Source organism: Solanum lycopersicum, chromosome 1, assembly GCF_036512215.1.
Source record: "Solanum lycopersicum chromosome 1, SLM_r2.1".
Taxonomy (NCBI): domain Eukaryota; kingdom Viridiplantae; phylum Streptophyta; class Magnoliopsida; order Solanales; family Solanaceae; genus Solanum; species Solanum lycopersicum.
The window spans coordinates 81,794,871-81,813,163 of NC_090800.1; the positions used below are offsets into that span (position 1 = coordinate 81,794,871).

At 35.7% G+C, this 18,293-nt stretch overlaps 2 protein-coding genes across 11 annotated transcripts; one reads left to right on the plus strand and one right to left on the minus strand.

The window, feature by feature from the left end:
- The first annotated feature begins 444 nt into the window (after window positions 1-444).
- LOC101260669 (uncharacterized) lies at window positions 445-5,679 on the plus strand. The gene is made up of 5 exons (XM_004229880.5): window positions 445-1,887; window positions 2,702-2,760; window positions 3,951-4,079; window positions 4,542-4,677; window positions 5,089-5,679. The coding sequence occupies exons 1-5, from the start codon at window positions 1,183-1,185 to the stop codon at window positions 5,377-5,379; spliced, it is 1,320 nt and encodes a 439-aa protein (XP_004229928.1). The 5' UTR covers window positions 445-1,182; the 3' UTR covers window positions 5,380-5,679.
- Window positions 5,680-6,003: 324 nt separating this feature from the next.
- On the minus strand, window positions 6,004-14,980 carry LOC101248715 (beta-amylase 7). Of its 10 annotated transcripts, none has more exons than XR_011210986.1 (11): window positions 14,555-14,943; window positions 13,270-13,871; window positions 12,777-13,061; window positions 12,439-12,516; window positions 12,005-12,208; window positions 11,583-11,777; window positions 9,701-9,865; window positions 9,149-9,409; window positions 7,387-7,601; window positions 7,019-7,238; window positions 6,004-6,491 (listed from the first exon to the last, which is right to left on the minus strand). XR_011210986.1 is itself a non-coding variant. In XM_004229839.5 (11 exons), the coding sequence occupies exons 2-11, from the start codon at window positions 13,699-13,701 to the stop codon at window positions 6,463-6,465; spliced, it is 2,088 nt and encodes a 695-aa protein (XP_004229887.2). In that variant the 5' UTR covers window positions 13,702-13,871; window positions 14,555-14,980; the 3' UTR covers window positions 6,004-6,462. The 10 variants fall into 10 exon arrangements, 7 of the variants coding, with proteins under 7 accessions (XP_004229887.2, XP_010326331.2, XP_010326322.2 ...); XR_003247406.2 differs by having other exon boundaries at window positions 7,383-7,594; window positions 12,741-13,061; XR_011210985.1 differs by having other exon boundaries at window positions 12,741-13,061.
- Window positions 14,981-18,293: the final 3,313 nt, after the last annotated feature.

Below are 18,293 nucleotides of genomic sequence, written 5' to 3' on the forward strand. Positions count from 1 at the left end.
ACCCTATATTTTAGGAGAACCATAAAATGAATTAGTAAAAAAAAAATGTATATATATTTGTCCAATTAGAATGATAAGTGATAGGATAATCAATTCAGTTCATATTGGTATATCACACGTTATATCATGCAAAATACATGCATTTACCTTTTTCAATAATTTTAAGTATCTATATTGAAAACATAAAATATCAATTGAAATTTAATTAAAAATCTCGTTATAATATATAATACTATTCTACTTTTCATCATATTTACAAATATAGTGAATGAATTATATTTAGCAATATGACAAAATGAAAAAAAATATCTATAGTATTTTTTGATATCTTATCTGTCGTTCAGAATTCATATTAAAATTTCGATTAAATATAAAATTACCGAAAAGATTGGAAAAAAAAAGAATAAGCAGAGTTCTATCCAAACTAGTAAAGACATGTTTGCTAGGATACAAAAGTAGAAGTATGACAAAAATTAACAAATGACAAATAATTCACAAGAAACTATCTTTTTTCCTTTTTTTTTTCTTTTTCCTTATCACACTTCAAAGGAAACTTCTACCAACCTGAGAGAATTTATACAAACTGTTTTCTCCACACAAATCACAACTAAGCAGAAGCAGAGACCTGATATCATCATCATCATAAGTAATCTTTCTTGCAAAAACCAATTAAAAAAGTACTAGTATTAGTTGTAATTAAACAGTATCATTACAGAAGGGATCTTGGCATAATCCCAAAATATTCTCTCACTCAATTGTAAAGGACCCCACAAAAAAAAATGGTGAGTTTGAAGAGTAGTTGCAGGTGTGAGTTACTGCTTTTTTCCCCCATTATTCCCTTCAATTTTCAGTGATTTCTCTCTTTTCATGTTTTAAAAGCAACCCCTTTTCTTCAAGTTCCATTCTTGAAGTCTGTATTGATGATTACAGCTGTTGTTTGCTCAGTTGTTGTAGTTGTTAATTTAATGCCCTCTTTCTCTTATTTTACTAATAAAGATCCAATCTTTATTACTGAGTTAGCTCAACTGCTTAACAAAGCCTTGATATCTGCTCTAGACAGGGAATATTGGTACCCCATTATTTGAACTTCAGCAATATTGTTGCCTGATTGAGATATGACCCATTTGTTGAATTGATTTTGTCATTCTTGAATTGGTAGAAGATGACTGTTTGGTAGAGCCAATGTCAGTTGCCTGTTGTATTCCAGTTGTTGAATGTGTATACTGCTTAGGTTGTATACGTTGGGTGTGGAAGAAGTTCCTTTATACTGCTGGCCGTGAAAGTGAGAATTGGGGACTTGCAATTGCCAGTGAGTTTGAGCCTGTGCCAAGGTTCTGTCGATATATTATGGCAGTATATGAGGATGATATTAGAAATCCCATATCGACTCCACCTGGTGGATATGGCATTGATCCAGATTGGGTTATTGTAAAGAGAAGTCATGAAGATACTCAAGGAAAGGTGTCTCCTTATTTGATTTATGTTGATCATCAAAATGCTGATATAGTTATAGCAATTAGGGGTCTTAATATGGCTAAGGATACTGATTTTTTAGTCCTACTTGATGATAAACTTGGGCAAGCAGAATTTGATGGGGGGTATGTTCATAATGGTCTACTGAAAGCAGCTGAATGGGTTTGGGAAGCTGAATCACAACTTTTAAGGGAATTGGTGGAGAGATATCCAGATTATACCTTGACATTTGCTGGGCATTCTTTAGGGGCAGGGGTGGTAACGCTGTTGACGATGTTGACTGTGAAGAACAGAGAAAAGTTGGGGTTCTTAGACAGAAAAAGGATCAGGTGCTTTGCGATTGCTCCTACAAGGTGTGTCTCGCTAAATTTGGCTGTGAGATATGCGGACATCATAAACTCTGTTGTACTTCAGGTAAGCATGTAGGTTCTCTTTGTTGTCTGATACAAATCTTCTTTGATTTGACTTGTAATATTGGACTTATCTTAACAAAAAGGTCAACCAGATATGCAAGGTCGATCATGTTTTTTTTTTTTTTTTTGAAATTAGACTATGTAATTATTCTACCAAAGAACCTTCCATAAGGGAAGTTCTTTTTTTGTCTACTTAAATTTGATCCTAAGTGGCATATAGTTTATCTTTTGGAATTAATGCTTCATATTTGAAGTGCAATGTTAAATAGCTTGATCTTATTGCATGGTGTGAATGTATCTGTCGTATTGAGGTAGTTTAACGTCATATAAGTTGTTTCTGTTCAGACAGATGTAACACGAGAAGCATTTATAAGTTGTTTCTCTTCAGACAGATGTAACACGAAAAACATTTGAATGGTGCTTATATTTTAGTAAGTAGTGTGTCTTATCCTTACTGTTGTGGGATGAAGTGACGCTTATTTTTAGCAGATAGTTGTTCCCTGCAATTAGTGAATCAAATGTTGTTAGTTTGAAGGAACTGTTATTTGGAAGCAAAATCTATGGATTGCATGTAGATCTACACTTACACAAACATATGAAGGAAGGTAGACATTACATTCTGTTTTTGTGAAGCAATTCCTACACGAAAGGTAGGTCTAATTCACAATTTAGGAACATGCCTTTTTAAATAATCGATAAGGTCTAATATCTCGTGTATATTTTGTTTTCTTGTTGGATGCTCTATGCCCAAGATTTACCTGTTCGTCTAGAATATATTGTCACATTTTGACACATCTTTGCCATGGACCAATCAGGATGATTTCTTACCTCGGACCACTGTAGCACTGGAACATGCTTTCAAGTCACTTCTCTGGTAAAAGATTGCAGGTCTTCTCTTCTTTTAGCATGACCTTTGATGTCTATGTTGTTTCTGAATTTAAAGTAAATATGCGGATCAAAATACAACAGTTACATTGAGTAATTAATAGCTTAGTTCAAGTGCCATAGACCAAATCGGATATGTAATTATTGGAATAATTGTTGGAGACTCAAATGATGGATAGGCCCCTCATCTACTAACATTCCATTTTTACAGTATTTAAATTAGAAACAAAAGATTCAAGTTTGAATATTACCAAAAAAGAAGGGAGCTATGTCAGAGTTAAACTTCGAGATGAAAGTCTTCTATCCTTTCTTGACGGTGAAGTAAGACCAAGCTCATAAAAAAGGGTCAAACTTCTTTGTTTCTTGGTCAGTTCAATAAATTTACGAGATTCTTTGTTTTTGACTCTTTATAAAATAATGGATATATCTCAACCAATACATGATTCCACAAAAACGTGAAATCATAGGCGATAAATTAGCTGGAAAAAACGAGAATCAAGGTATCATTTCCAAAAATTTGCCTAGACAAGTCCTGAGAGCCGCTTATGCTAAAACTCGAGCAGTTTCTTGGAAACTCGCTTTAGGTATGAACTTTTAATATTGAGAGATGCTATACAATTTCAATTTTCCGATCTTATAATGTGACTCTGTCCATTGCTCGTTATCATTTTTTGTGTTATTGTCACCTGTTCACCTTTTATTGGATATGGGGAAACCCACATCATAAGTTTTGATTGCCCAGCTGCTAGAACCCCCAAGCTCTTGATTGGAGGTGAAGGTTCTTTGCAGTATCACTCTGTGATCACAAAATAGAGAATATTGCAGAACTCTTAGCGTGATAAAATCAATGACAGTCTATGACAAAAGCTCCGCTTACTCACAGCAAAATAAGAATTTCTTGCCAACTTGATGTTTGCGACTTGTACAAACAGGCATTTCCTAGTAAATCAAATATACTTCCTTTACTATAGGAAGCCCAAAATTTCTTGTTAACTTATAGTGGGAAGCTTAATGAATGGGATTATTATCACTGTTAGGAAGAATGAGTAATGCCACATCTTTTTCCTTCATTTTTTGATACTTGAATATTTGGTTCATCATTGTATCAGGTCATACGTTCATGATACCAAGAGACTAGTATGACAGACCCATAAGCTGACAAGTGTTGTTTTTCTATAGTTTCCCATGCTTGATGTGCATAATGTGCCTAAAGGATACATTCACCATGGAGGAGAAGATGCTAAAAGATCCAAGACGCCTTTATGCTCCAGGTCGTCTTTATCATATTATTGTCAGGAAGCCCTTCAGGTATATGAAATTCCATTTCCACATACAGATTAGTAAAATAAAATTGTAAAACTTTGGCAGGATTTCATGTTCTAGCTTTTCACTAGTATACATTAGAATTTTGGTACCATTTAAGGACCTAGCTTGGCTACAAATATTTAAACTTGGTGGAGCCAAGTTGAAGAGCAATAACTAGCAGTCCGCAGGGAGGGGTTCTTCTCCCTGAAGGGCATTGGTCTCTGCAGTGTTAATGCTTTTTGCTGGTTGGTTTCATTATCATAAAGTGGCGCCAAAATTCCTTCCCTTTAATTACTTGTGTACATTCTTTTTCTCAAATACAGCTGTTTCAATAACTAAGCCTTAACTTCTTTTTACCATTTCGAAGCAATGATTTAGGTGCATAAGTGCGAGTCTTTGAACCTTTTTACCAGGAATGTGCTGATGCATAAGCTTTTTCTTCTCTTCTATTTGCCTCTGCTGCAGCTCTGCTAATATTAAACCCATTGTGAGGACTGCTATACCTGTTGATGGACGGTTTGAGCACATAGTTCTTTCATGCAACATGACATCTGATCATGGCATTCTTCGGATACTGACAGAATCACAAAGAACAATTGATGTAAGTTCTCCACAGCTCCATTCTTTTGTAGATCTTGCTGTTGGTGCAAAGTTAAAAAATGCTTAAGATTTTTTGGCTTCAGGAAGTTTAATTTGTTAGAGGACCTTGTTAGGAAAAATATATGGGTAAAATCAGTTTCCCGAAAGTGGATCCTTTAGATTTTTTTGGTTTAGAAATCATGGTATGGACTCAGAGCGTTGTTGTGGTTGATGTCTTGGTAAATGCATAAGAAATTTGATGTGTAAATATTGCTTTATTAGCCTGAGGAGGAATCTCTGCCTACAGCATCTGAAAAACAAATTCTTGCCCCGTCAGATTTGTTCAAATGTGAAACTTTTTTGGAAAATGATCAGTTAAAGCTAACATTCATCTTGTTATTCATGAAATTGTTCCCATTTTCTTTATACACAGTTGATGTTGGAGAGGCATCAGAGTACAGATTCTATGAATATCCCCGAGCAGCAGAGAATGGAGAGACGGGACTCTCTCGCTAAGGAGCACATGGAGGAACACAAGGCTGCTTTGCAAAGGGCAGTAGCACTGGATGTCCCCCAAGCATATTCTCCTTCTGCATATGGAACTTTCCGCAACATAGAGCAAGGTCCGGATTTCGGACAACCAGGGGAGTCCTCTCTCCCCATTTCCCAAAAAAGGAGAGAAATCTGGGATGAGTTAGCAGGGCGTCTTTTTTTAGACAGATGAGTCAGGGTGAACTGGGTTGAAGAAGTCATATATTGGTCAGTGTCATATTCATATTTTTTTTCCTTTAGGGTGTCTTGGAATATATTTAATGCCCCTGTACAGGTTAGTAGGATGGATTTTAGTAAAGAACAGGTAAACAAGTTTCTTGTTAGTTCACTAGTTGGCATAATTACTATGAAGGATAGCATGTTCCCTGATCACATCAGTTATTAGCTCAGAGGGACAAAATTTTGGGTGCCTAAACATTCAGTTACAGTAATATAGATGAATGGAAGTTCAGGTCTTGCCCTCTCTCGATTACACAGTTGACAGATGTTAGTAATTGTTCATTTTCATCTGGTATACTTTCACCAGGTAGTTGCTGTTGACATATTATCTTGGAACACAGTTGCTGGATAATATTTACACTTTTAATTGTCAATTCACCTTGAAAGTAATAGCACACCTTTCAGGTTAACAAAAAGGCTACTGATTAATATAGATGTCATGTTAACATACAATAATGGTAGGGGATGGTGGCCAACATTCAGACCCTAATTGCCAATACATCTTGAAAATAACTTGCCACTGCATGATGACTATTGGTGCTCACTTCATATTTTGACTGTAAAATTGCACAACATATTTTGCAGTTTCAAAGATTATTGAGCTGAATATATGCTTATTGAAGGCACATGTAACATAATTCTTACACCTTGCTATCGGATTGAATAATCCATATGACAAGTACATCACTGTTTTAAGATCTAGTTTCTTCATTACTTCTTACTAGTAATCCCATCCTTCCAGCAACTTAAGCTAGTTTTGCTTTCTACAAGACGGTATGTGGTCATCTTCAACACGAGTAATATATCTTAGGTCACGTCGAGCTACAACACCAAACCAGAGGATACACAGATAGCACTGCGGCTTCATCATATTTCCTTCAGAAGTGTATCCTTACACTGTACTAACGAAATATAACCACACATGTGCACGAGCTGAAGATTGCCTGCTCTCCTGAATTAGATCTGCATTATACTATAAAAATAAATATAATCCTGCTTTCCCAAAGGAAGATGAAACTTTGCTTGCTCTCCCAAACTACGATGGGAACTCAAGGACTGCTTCCCCTGCAAAACAGACAAGAACCAACCACAAAGTCACCAGAATTGTGTTATATGATATGATCTTGAGGATGATGGGTCAATAAATAGCTGGCTCAATAATAACCTTCATTAGAACACAAGTTATTTGAACTAAATGAGATAAATAACATGCTTTATAATCAATTAATACACACGACGAATCTTAGACGATGAAGGCAATGAGCTAACTTATCGATATGATGTCCATCAGCCATGATTTCACTCAGCATCTCCCACGGTTAACTAGTTATCAATTATTATCTTGCAAGACAACGCTAGTGATGTGAAGAATATTCACAATAGCACTGATCCTAAGTTCAATTCATACTGATATTAAAGTTTTGTAGACATGTATTGAACTCTCGAGTACTGATCCAACTTTAGTTTTGTAGACATGTATTGAACTCTCGAGTATTGATCCAACTAATTCTACCCAATTTAATCGGAAACTAGTCAACCACAAATCTAACCAAAAAATTGATTGAAGAGTTGAAATATTTCAAATCCTTTACCATGCATTCGCTTAACAAATCGTTCAAATTCCATGTAGTTCTGTCCGTCCATGAGAAGGGGACTGAGCCTAAGGTAGGTAAAAGCAAAAATATGTTTCCCATCCGGATCATTCAGGGGTTTCGCTTTTTCCAGCAAACAATTGTAGCCTCCTCTATCATGACACAGAAGTGCGTTTTCACTGCAAACTGGCAGAGAAACATCCCAAGCCGCATTCAGCACCTGTTATGAGATACAAAGGCAAAATAAATTAAAATGCAGTTAACATAATGGTTCGACTATGCAATAGGGACAGAAAATTGTCTATTTAGTAGACAATTATCCTATAGCAGAGGTGAAACTCTAGTTTTAGTGCATGAAGCTTACTTGCCAGGCTAATCCTTCAGGATCACCTAGTGCGTCACAGAAGTCCACTGGCTCCTCTAACATCCTCATTTCAGCACACTTGAAGTTCAATGCAGCTCCATGCTTCTTCAGCATTGCAGCAATCACAACATAACCATCTCGATTGCTCGGGTTATAAAAACCAGCTGTTAATTCAGCAGCATGGCTAGCTGTCTTATACCACCAATGAATTCCTGATAGCTGCTTAGATTTAAAATATGGTAGAAATTGGATCAACTATACCTATAATAAGAAAACCTTCTTTGCTTCTAGCGAACTTCAAATAATAGACAAAGCAAGGATGATCTACTTTCCATTCAAGAGCATGAATTTCAAGAAAATGGTAATTTGCAAGAAAACCTGAATGACTACATTTAACAAAAACAGATTTGTGAGACCTAGAACACAAAACAGTATCAGAAAGTTAGACTATAGAACCTCCAGAAGGAAAAAAAAACGTACTCAGTTCTCTTTTATGGAATTATTTTCAGAGTGTTTGGACTTGAATTTTTGATTGTTATTTTTTGGAGACTTAATGTTGGGCTTGTCATCTGCAAGAATACCATTAAAGCTCTAAACTATTTTTAAGGAAAACAACTCTTCTGAGTGTATGGGTTTGAATCTGAGAAACTTGGTATTGTTTTTGACTTTAGCAGATATCCACTATGGCCTTGGAAAAATGGAAGTGCAGAACTAGTCTGGATTTGTGACCAACATTTGTTCCTTGAATGTTTTAGTCAGTCTGAGACTACAGCTGTGCATACGGAAAACCCTAAAGTCATTAATGGCAGTTTTTGGACCAGTGAATTAATCAACTACGCCTCAATTCCGGACTAGCTGGGTCAGCTATATAAATTTTTCCATATTCATCAATCTGATCATAGGCGGAACGTTCAAAGTGTAAAGCTGAAAACTTTACACTCCGAAGTCCAGGAGGTAGAATCAGGTCTTGGAATTCTTTAATCACTTAGAAGTAGTTGTTCACATTATCATTTTAAGGATAAGCTTTATGGAAACCCTGCTTGGTAAATAATGCAAGTTAGTTTGCAACGGCTTGGTGGATTGCCACCCCTGAGTCATTTCTCAGTTCTAACTACCAAATTGCTTTCCATAGGCAAAGGTTACCAAGGTTGGACAAGAGGACAAGATGGAGAGAGAATAAATAAGGTCCCAGCAATGTGAACATGACAGAACAGAAGTTGGTTATTCCTTTTCAGTTTTCAAGTAATAGTAAGAGCTAAATTGCCTCTAATAGTACATTGTTGGTTGAACATGGCTGCAGGCTGTTCCACTATAATTTCGTTAGGAAACATCATTTTTTCATTCTTTTCTTATGAGGTCATGTACATCTGTCCCTTGATTCAAGCTTCTTGAAATTTGTTAAGAAAATAACTTTTTGTTACTTAAAAGAACGTCAACGCAAACAAAACAGTTCTCTGATGAGCATAATGACAGTTACAGGAAAGCTCAAAACACGCCATGAACCTATTTATTTAAATCAGTGTAAGGGTAATTTTTTGGATAAAGAAAACCAGAAGTAAATGGTATAAAAATGAAGTGGGATTTCACTAGGTATGTTGTTATTGGTATAAAACTGAAAATCAAAGGAAGTCACTTATAGACAGAAGAAAAGGAACTTTTGTCATATTATAGCAACAATCCAAATTGCCACTGCTTTTTGTAGAGAGAAGAATATAGCAACTGGTAATGTATCATAAATTAAAATCATTTCCTTAAAGATGACTAACCTTTGCAGCAATGCATGTCCCATCAAAAGCTAACTTGGCCAAAGAAAGCACGCGATCTGCATGGTCAATCAGAACATGAGAGTACCAATTCAGGAAAAACCTACCATAATACCCATCATAATCACCCCCGTCACAAAAAAATCCAGTCTCTTGTGGCCGTGAATTGTAAGAACCAGCATTATCGGGTCCTCGTGCCCAGAATGAGTGTCCTCTTGCTTCAGCTGCCTTCCGCAGGTTTTTCAGCAGATACTGGTCATAACACTATGGGAGACAAGAATCAATTGTCAAAAAAAAAAACTATGGGAGACAAGAAAGTCATATTGATGCCATAAATGGTCACACACATGTGACTGTAATAAATCTTCGGCTCTACTTTTTTACAGACCCTAATATAGTGTAATCACTTCGACAAACCTTTGCTTTTAAAGTCTGACCTCAGACAGGAATATAGTGATGTATAAACAGAGATTTGACAATCAAATTCTTTTGCATGTCATTCAAAGATATGTCAACTACTAACGACAACTTCAAAGAGCGTTAAAAAGAAATTACCTGGAATTCACCAACTCCAGGATACCTCCACCCATGCTTTACAGGATTAGAGGGATATCTTAGCTCCCCACATGGTCCTAGTCCAACTTCAACCATGGAAATAATACCATCTTCAAAGAACTCATCAAATTCAACTCGAAAGCTTCTCATATAATCAAAGTAGACCTACATTACTCAAAAAGATAAACATCTAGGTAAGATATCACTATTATCCTTTTTTACGAGTATCTGGGTATGATAAAATCTTTGACAAAGGTAGTCAAATATAGAAGAAAATTGGATTTCTGTGAATCGTAAAACCTCTTACAAGCAAAATTAATATGATGAGTACAGCCGGTGTTGTGAAAGGTGCTCGCCTTATCGCCTTTGGCGGCGAGAGGCGAGGCCCTGTCGCCTACTACTAGCAAGGCGAGGCATCTCACAAAGGCGAGTGGTTAAAAGGCAATATTAGGGTTTATTGCACAAAGCCACAAACCATAACTTTCTTCTCCAAAGTTCAGACTTCAACGACTCCTCTTCAGACTCAAGTACGCTTCTATGTTCTTCTTCTCTCTTCTTCTTCTTCTTCTTCTTCTTTCTCCTCTGCTTCGCGACAGTCAGCACTTTTTTCTTCTTCTTCATCCTCTTTTTCTCCTCTACTTCGCAACAGTCAGCACTTTTTCTTCTTGGTCTTCTTTCTTCTTCTGCTATTCTTTCACGACTCTTAACCATATGCCACTGTGCACAGCTTCTCATTCCTCTGTTTTTAATACTCTGTTTTCTATTTTCTGCAGTCTGCCCTTTTTATTAAAAAAAAATAATCTAGTCCTCCTATTTTTATTTATACCTAATTCAATTTAGTTATATACTATTAATATAGTAATTATTTGCCCAGAAACAACAATTTCAGTGGCATCTAATTAATATGAATTATTGATTCATTCAAGCTCTAGACTAGTATCTGCCATCTACTTTTAGTTTTTGAATTGAAATATTTGCTAATATGTTATTGCTATTGAGATTTTGGTTATTTATATATGCAATTAAATATTTCAGTTTTTGAAATTAATTGGCACATCACTTGAGGAAGACCCTTGTCGCCTTTCCAATACACAGAGTACAGCACGGAAAGCAAATCTTCTACAAAGAACATACCACCATTTCAATTGCTGTGATTTTTATTTTTCTTGGTAACCCCTTGACAATTTAGCAACAGTAACGCCCAACCAATTATTGCTGCTAAGCATAACATATACTGAGAACAATAGAGAATCTCCAAAATATACAAACTAAAATGGCAAAAACACATTCGGCGATCACTTAACCCATGTTAGATATCCTGTTCATTACAATCACTAATTTTTTTTTAATAATGGTATAGAATCATTACAACCACTAGTTAAGTATACATAACTCTGAATCTTCTTTTGCTAGATAACAAAATTGCCATTACTTTTTTCCAACCCTTTCATAGGATCTCCCCCACCTTGCTCCCTTGGTGACTCGAACCCACAACCTCAAGGTTTGAGGTGGAGGATGTTTACCGCTTGAGCAAGCCTCTCTTGTCCAAAATTGTCATTACTTACCCAAAAAAAAAATACATATTGTGCTAGCGTTAGAGGTCAGTAAGGCTTTCAACATGAAAAATACATCAACTACTCAGAATATTTCACTTCTCTGGCACATTTGATCGTCTGGGAACTTGGAAGTTTTTGTGGTCAATAGAGGTTTTTCTTCTTCAACCCCATCCTCGATCCAAAAAAAAAAGAAAGAAAGATGGAAAATGATCTCTTAACCTCAAAACAACTAGAAGACATTCACTACACAAATATTCCTGTTATCATTACAGCACTAGGTCATAACATAAGCGTACATGCAGTCTGACCGAGGTCACATAACATACCTCTACAGCAGTGCGGCCTCGCAAAACTCGTTCTTTGTCTATTCCCCATGAGAGACATTCAGGGTTCCGTCGTCCTGCTCTGTCTGTAAAGTATATATCAGGATTGCTTCGACCGACTTCGGAGACCCAGTGAGGCAGTGGAATGCAAACATCATCACCAATGTTACCTCCACATTCGTGGAAAGACATCACAACCTGATTACAGTTAAAACCTCAAAACATTGCAATCTAAATTGATGCAATAACTATAGTGACAATCACAAGTTCCAAATGAACATTTTGTTTATGAATTATGTACTTACCTTTAACAGTTGATAGTAAAAAAACCATCCTCTTTCCCCATTATTGCATTAACTCACGTAAAAAGAATTAGATGAAGTGGAAGAAAAATGGAGTCACAACAAAATGCATGTCAATCTCACCTTTATTTTGAGTTTATGCTCCCTCACAACTTGAAAAAGCCGTTTATATCCATTCCAGTTATAATCCTGTGGAGCATTTGCCTCTACTATGCCCCACCAGCAATCCACCATCACACCATCAACATTTATTGATTTCAGCACTCTCAACTGCTTTACTAGACCATCCGCATCAACAAGCTCAGACTTCATATTAATAACTCCTAACTGCCAATATAACACCATGCAAAAAAGCATCAGATTATCCACATATGACTTGCGGAAAGCTGTAAAATAACAGCCCTTGACTGCTAAAGTTTATAAGAATGGAAGTAGATTGAAGACACAATTCCATGTCAAAAGGATCCAGTTGCTAGGGAAATGGAGAAAAGATACTGGAGACTGAGAACTGGGAAGAACAATGAAGAATTTACAAGGTCTAAGTTCAGAAGCCTCACAGGTAGCATAACATAAACAGGAATGTAGGGTGTCCCAGCAAAATCACGCTCCTGTAGTTTTGTGTGGATGTCAACAACCTAACAAAGTATTTCAGAAACAGTAACATTATCAAATGCTCTTACAGGTCCATTGAAACAGCAAAACTACGGCTTGAAAAGGTATTCAAACAAAAATGTCGACTTCACACATATGATACACCATATATACAGGATTGTAAAAGTATTATTTTCTTGCTTTGACACTTCAACAGATTTATACACAAATGAATTGGCAAAGTGAAAATGTGTTCGTACTAATTTACATGTTCTACAACAGATTGAAGCTCTACCCATTTCACCTGCTTGTCGATTGAATCCGCAGACCCTACAAGAAATGGGTCATTTTGTGTGTCTAGTCCATCTGCCACCATGGCTGAAGTTTGTGATCGCGCAGTGGATGATGAATCATAAGGGGATGAAGTAGGAACAAGAACACTTTTCATTTGACAGGCACTCTGATCATCTGTGTTCTGAAACCCAGAAGGCACACCTTTCAACGAACCAGGTGGAATATGTTGTGTAGGTATATGTGAAGATGATGAAGTCACCATTGTGGTGGGTGTTCCACCAGCAGAACCTGTGCCCTGTAGATATTTGAAAAACAACACCACAATTGGGTTTTCTCAAGATCTACTAGAAACAAAACAAGATTGATGCACAAGTATCAGTAGACAAAAATTCTCCAAATCGATGATCTTTCATCTTGCCTCACTTAAAAACGGTGAGAATGTATGTGAACTTTGTTATCAGGAAAAAAAGACTAGAACATTGCTTAAAATGGAGGAGAGTTACCTGTGGTTGTGATCTTGAGGGAAAGGTGGTTCCATCTGGAAGAACAACCCAACCTGCTTCCCTTGCCAAAGCAGAAATTACATCATTGATATCGGCCCTAACTCTAAGGTTATAGTTCCCATGCCTTCGGAGTCCAGCCAAGATCTTTGCAGTAATAGCTCTTCGCTGTCGCTCCCTAAGCTTTGTTCTTTCCTTCTCTTCTAATGGCCTACATCTACGGGATCCCCCTGGGGTTGGTTGCTCCTGATATTGCTGATGGTGTTGAAACCTACTACTGCTGTTAGATCCATGTACCCCATCAAAACCTGCTATTGCATGCATGGCAGTGTTCTTCTCTTCATCGTCCTCATCCTCATCATCTTCTTCTTTCACATCCATTCCCATCTCTTCGTCATCTTCGTTTGTATCATATCTCTGCATCTCTGATGCCATTCCAGCTTTCTTCCACTTCTTTTACTCGAGTTTTACAAACCTCAGATATAGATGACATTGCTTACACTTACCATGCTTCAGCATAATAATTGGACTAAAGTATTCCAGAAGACATTTTTGATATGATTAGTGAAGCTTGGTTCTTCAGCTCCCTGATTTCAACAAAAGAACTTCAAAAGCAAAATATCAATATGTTTAGATCTCAAAAGGCATTTCAAAGAAGACATGAAGAGTGGAGCCACTACTTAAGATATTGGCCATTTAACTAGAAAACTTAATACCAATAGCCAACTTATACCAAATAGGAATATTACTCTTCCAAATTGCAAGTCAATATGTGTAAAGTTTTACATATTATAAACAGCCATATCACAATTACACCCTGAGATTAGCTAACAACCGAATGCAGATAGTCTAGAATAAGCTTGAACAAGTTTCTTTGAAAAGCGGAAGTAACTCATGGATACTGGTAAAAATACACTACTTGGTGTGTAGAACTTTACTGTCATGCACAAAATGAAAGAAAATGTCGTGCAGTCTTCCCAAATCCATCTAGAAACTACCAACAATTCATCTACTTCAACTATCTGAGCTAACAAATAAAGCATGATTTTTGGCACCGTCCAAACAAAGACATTAATTTTGCTTATATTACCACCTTCTTTTCAATCTGGCTACATCCCAATCTCAATCCCAGTTCAGTTGGGCTTGTCTACAAGATTCTTATGCTCAATTCAGGTCCATTAATATATATTTTTTCAACAAAGGTACATTTATATGACCACTCCTGTTTGTTTGGTCATCCAAAAAAAAATCATCAAATTTCACTTAAAAAAAGATGTAGATGACTTACACCGGTCTATCTAATTGTTGTAAGACATGCACCGAAGCCGACGGTTATCTCTGAGTAACCAGATTCATATCTATACAAGAATAAATATTCCGGCGAATTAGCCGGAGCAGAGTGAAGGAAGTATATTTCCAACAGACAGAACCAGAAGGAGAGGAGAGGAGAGTTATGTGTTCCGGAAGATTTTCCGGCGAAGATCCGGCGGAGGAGGGAGAGATCGATGGTGGTGGACGGCGAGCATGCGAAGGCTAGGTTTCTCACGCGTGTGAAGGAAGCCAAGCGTGTCTAAGCATATGCTTGGCACGGATGAAGTGTTTTCTGACCTTATCTTTGGAGCGTGCGATTCACACGTACTGCACGTGCCAAAATAAGCAAAAGTATTGAAGTTCCACAAGAGATGGGTGGAATCTGCAACTACTTTTTAATAGCTTTTAGTATACATTTGTATATTGTTAAGCTTATATAACTTAAAATTATAATTTAAGAAACATTTGATAAAATTGTTAGCCCATATACCATTTATTTTTTCATCGGATAATTTAAACGTCTTTTTTTAAAATAAAGTACTAGTTTAAGAGACTTTATGTAATCTATTCGATTTCTATAATATTATGTGTACATAAAATTTGTTTACTCTGTGTATAAACTACATTGTATATATTTTTGTCATTTGTATATCAATATCGATATTTAAGACCACGAAAGGATGTAGTGCGCGAATGTGGTTGTTCCTCTGTTAACTAGATGTCTCGGGCTCAAGTCTAAGATTGAAAAAAATTCTTGATAGAGAGCTTTGAATGGGATCCTAGGTCATGCTATAACTTACATATATTTCATTTGTACACCATGTGTTTCCTTACAGATACAAATGCCACTAGTTGCTTCACATACATTTTTCAAATCTCTATAAAGAAATGAAGATTTCACGTCAATATGCTCCACTTCAAGATCTAAGCTGGCTACTAGGCTCAAAATAGATTGAATAAAAGTCATTTTGACAATAGGTTAAAAGATTTTATCAAAATCAATACCTATCTTTTGTTCGAAATCTTTTACAATTAATTTAGTTTTGTAACTAACTAACTTGTCATTTCTATCTTTCTTGAGTTTAAAGATCCACTTGCACTTGAGCTGTCGTTTGCCTTTTGAAAGTTCAATTAGCTTGTATGTGTCATTTTTCTCTAAAGATTATATTTCTTCTTGCATGGTTTCTAGGTGAGATAAAATCACTTGAAAACTTTCTGGCTCTCTTTCATTATTGATGAGGACATACTTTGAGGAAGGGTACTTGGATGACTCTACCCTTTGCCTTTCTGATCTCTTTAGATATTGAGATTGTTCTTCTTCTTTTGAGTACTCCATTTTCTCGATATAATCACCAAGTTGCTATCATGCTCAACAATTGTTTTTTTCAACTTCATCGATCGTACTTTATGCAGTTATGTGATGGTTAGAAGTAAAAGGAACGGTTATAAGATTAGGCATTATACCTTTCTTTTTCTTAGCCATCTCGGACAAATCATCACTAGTTTCAACATAACTTTCTTGGAAGATTACATCTCTACATCTAATGACTTTCTTTAAAGGATCTCACAGTATGTATCTGAACTATTCATCTCTTTATCCAATGAATATGTAGAGAACTGATTTATCATCTAGCTTGGTTCTTTATTTCTTCGATAGATATGTAAAAGCTTTGCAACTGAACACCTTCAAATGCGAGTAGGACATCTCCTTATTGGTCAAAACTCTCTTCGGAATATCAAACTGCAATGTAACTAACATACTACAATTGATATATAAGGTAACATGTTGTTCGAACTACTTCACCCAGAGTGTCTTAGGCAATTTATCCATTTTGAGCATGCCTACCACATTCTTAACAATGGAGTGATTCATTCTCTCAGTTACACCATTATATTTAGAGTTATCAAAATGAACTGACACAATCCAATCCTAACTAGACAGATAAATGGGTTAAGACGATCTGACCCTTTTAAGTTAAAGGCCTATGAAATAGCAGTCAACCAACCATAAGTAGGCCACAACTTGTGATAGGTCAATCCTTCAACTAAAAAATGAACATTAATTTCTTAGAAAGAGTATATAAGAGTATCGAATGTTGATAACCTTTATTAGAGATACTCATTAAAAGTAAGAATGATTCCAAAAAGCAAAGCTTATTCCTCATACTGAAATAATCCACTATTAAAAAAACATTATATGATACACATGATATTATACATCAAGAAAATAGTTTTAAAAAAAGATGATATATATGAAACTATCACAAAAGATGAACTCAATTAGAACAAATTTTAACTCGTTTTTCTTTAGAAGAAAAATAATCAAAAAATGATTGATTCTTACCTGTATCAATATGAATCTTCAAATTAAACTTCGAATAAGTTTGAAAAGATTTGTTGAACTCGAATTTGTATTGTTATACATTAAAACTTCAAAACTGTAATGTCTAAAATGAAAGAGAAAGACTGCTCAGTTAAGAACAAAACAAAATATATAATTTTATATACTTATAATTAAAATTAAAAATGAATCAAAACCCTAGTGGAATAATAGGCTTGGGCTAAAAAGAAAATTTAGTGGGCTAATGACCCTAAATTATAAAAGATCTACAAATGAGTTAAACTTGATTTTATATTTTATAAATATTTATTGACCACTACTTAAAATATATATAGTAAATATTTTCGACATTCATGGCCCACGTACTAGCCTCTGATGCTCGCGGGTTGGGCTTACGAGGCTAGCAGGCCAAATAAGGTTGGCTAGAAATCATTGATCCTCAATGAGCTAAAAAAATTAGGCCCAACCTCACCTAATTCAAGGATTGAATTGGGTCGAATTAAAAGACTACACCCATTTTGACAACTCTAATTGTGTTGTGAGGTTTCAGGAACTGTCTTTTCATATTTGATTTCATGGTCTGAATCTCTTGAAGTGTACTTTATCTCCATTTTCAGTTCAAAGACGTTTTAGCTTTTGACTCATCTATTTTTCTACCAGAGCATGAAACTTTAAAATATTTCAAATATCTAATCTTTGATTTTCAATATAAACCTACAATTTTTGTGAATCATCATCAGTAAAAGTAATGAAGCATTTATTGTCGTCCATCGATTCTATCTCTATTGAACCAAAAAAAATTAGAATATACCAAATCAAGTGTATTCAACTTTCTTTTCGATGATGTTTCAAATGAGGACACTACATTTCGCATCAAATTAAAAGTAGTTACAAGGTTTTATCTTTGTACCTTCGCTAAAAGAGAGGAGTGCTTTTTTTGGCAAGAATTCTCAATCCTTTCTCGCTCATATGACTTATTCTTTTACGCTAAAAATCTGTAAAAATATCTTCGTAAGTCGCATTCAATTCACCTTGACATGTTTTTGCATTTGTCTTGTACAAGGTGCCACAAACAACTTCTTTTGCAAGTAGCAATGCCCTCTTGGTGAGTCTTTATTTTTATTTGCAAAGTAGTTATCACATCTCTCTCGTCCAAAACAACTTTTGAGATCAAGCTCATTTGCGAATCAGGTTTGTGGCACACATCTTTCAAAATCAATATGCATCCGACATTTGTCTTTATGCAAATGTTTTCAATCCCCACAATTTTTTAGTAATGTAACTAGTGTTCACATTACCAAAATCACCTGCTATAAATTTGCAAAAAATATCTCTCACTAGTGAAGCATGGTAAGATGATGTTTTGTCAACCACC

What these genes read in the sequence shown, in the direction of transcription:
- LOC101260669 (XM_004229880.5), top strand. Translation starts at nt 1,183, where the DNA reads ATGTCAGTTGCCTGTTGTATTCCAGTTGTTGAATGTGTATACTGCTTA. An exon ending in GCTTTCAAGTCACTTCTCTG is followed by an intron (nt 2,761 to 3,950) that starts GTAAAAGATTGC and finishes GTTTTTCTATAG; the next exon opens with TTTCCCATGCTTGATGTGCA. An exon ending in ATTGTCAGGAAGCCCTTCAG is followed by an intron (nt 4,080 to 4,541) that starts GTATATGAAATT and finishes CCTCTGCTGCAG; the next exon opens with CTCTGCTAATATTAAACCCA.
- LOC101248715 (XM_010328020.4), bottom strand. Translation starts at nt 13,701, where the DNA reads ATGGCATCAGAGATGCAGAGATATGATACAAACGAAGATGACGAAGAG. An exon ending in CTGTTTATGTTATGCTACCT is followed by an intron (nt 12,209 to 12,438) that starts GTGAGGCTTCTG and finishes TTATATTGGCAG; the next exon opens with TTAGGAGTTATTAATATGAA. An exon ending in ATTTGTTAAGCGAATGCATG is followed by an intron (nt 6,492 to 7,018) that starts GTAAAGGATTTG and finishes TCTGTTTTGCAG; the next exon opens with GGGAAGCAGTCCTTGAGTTC.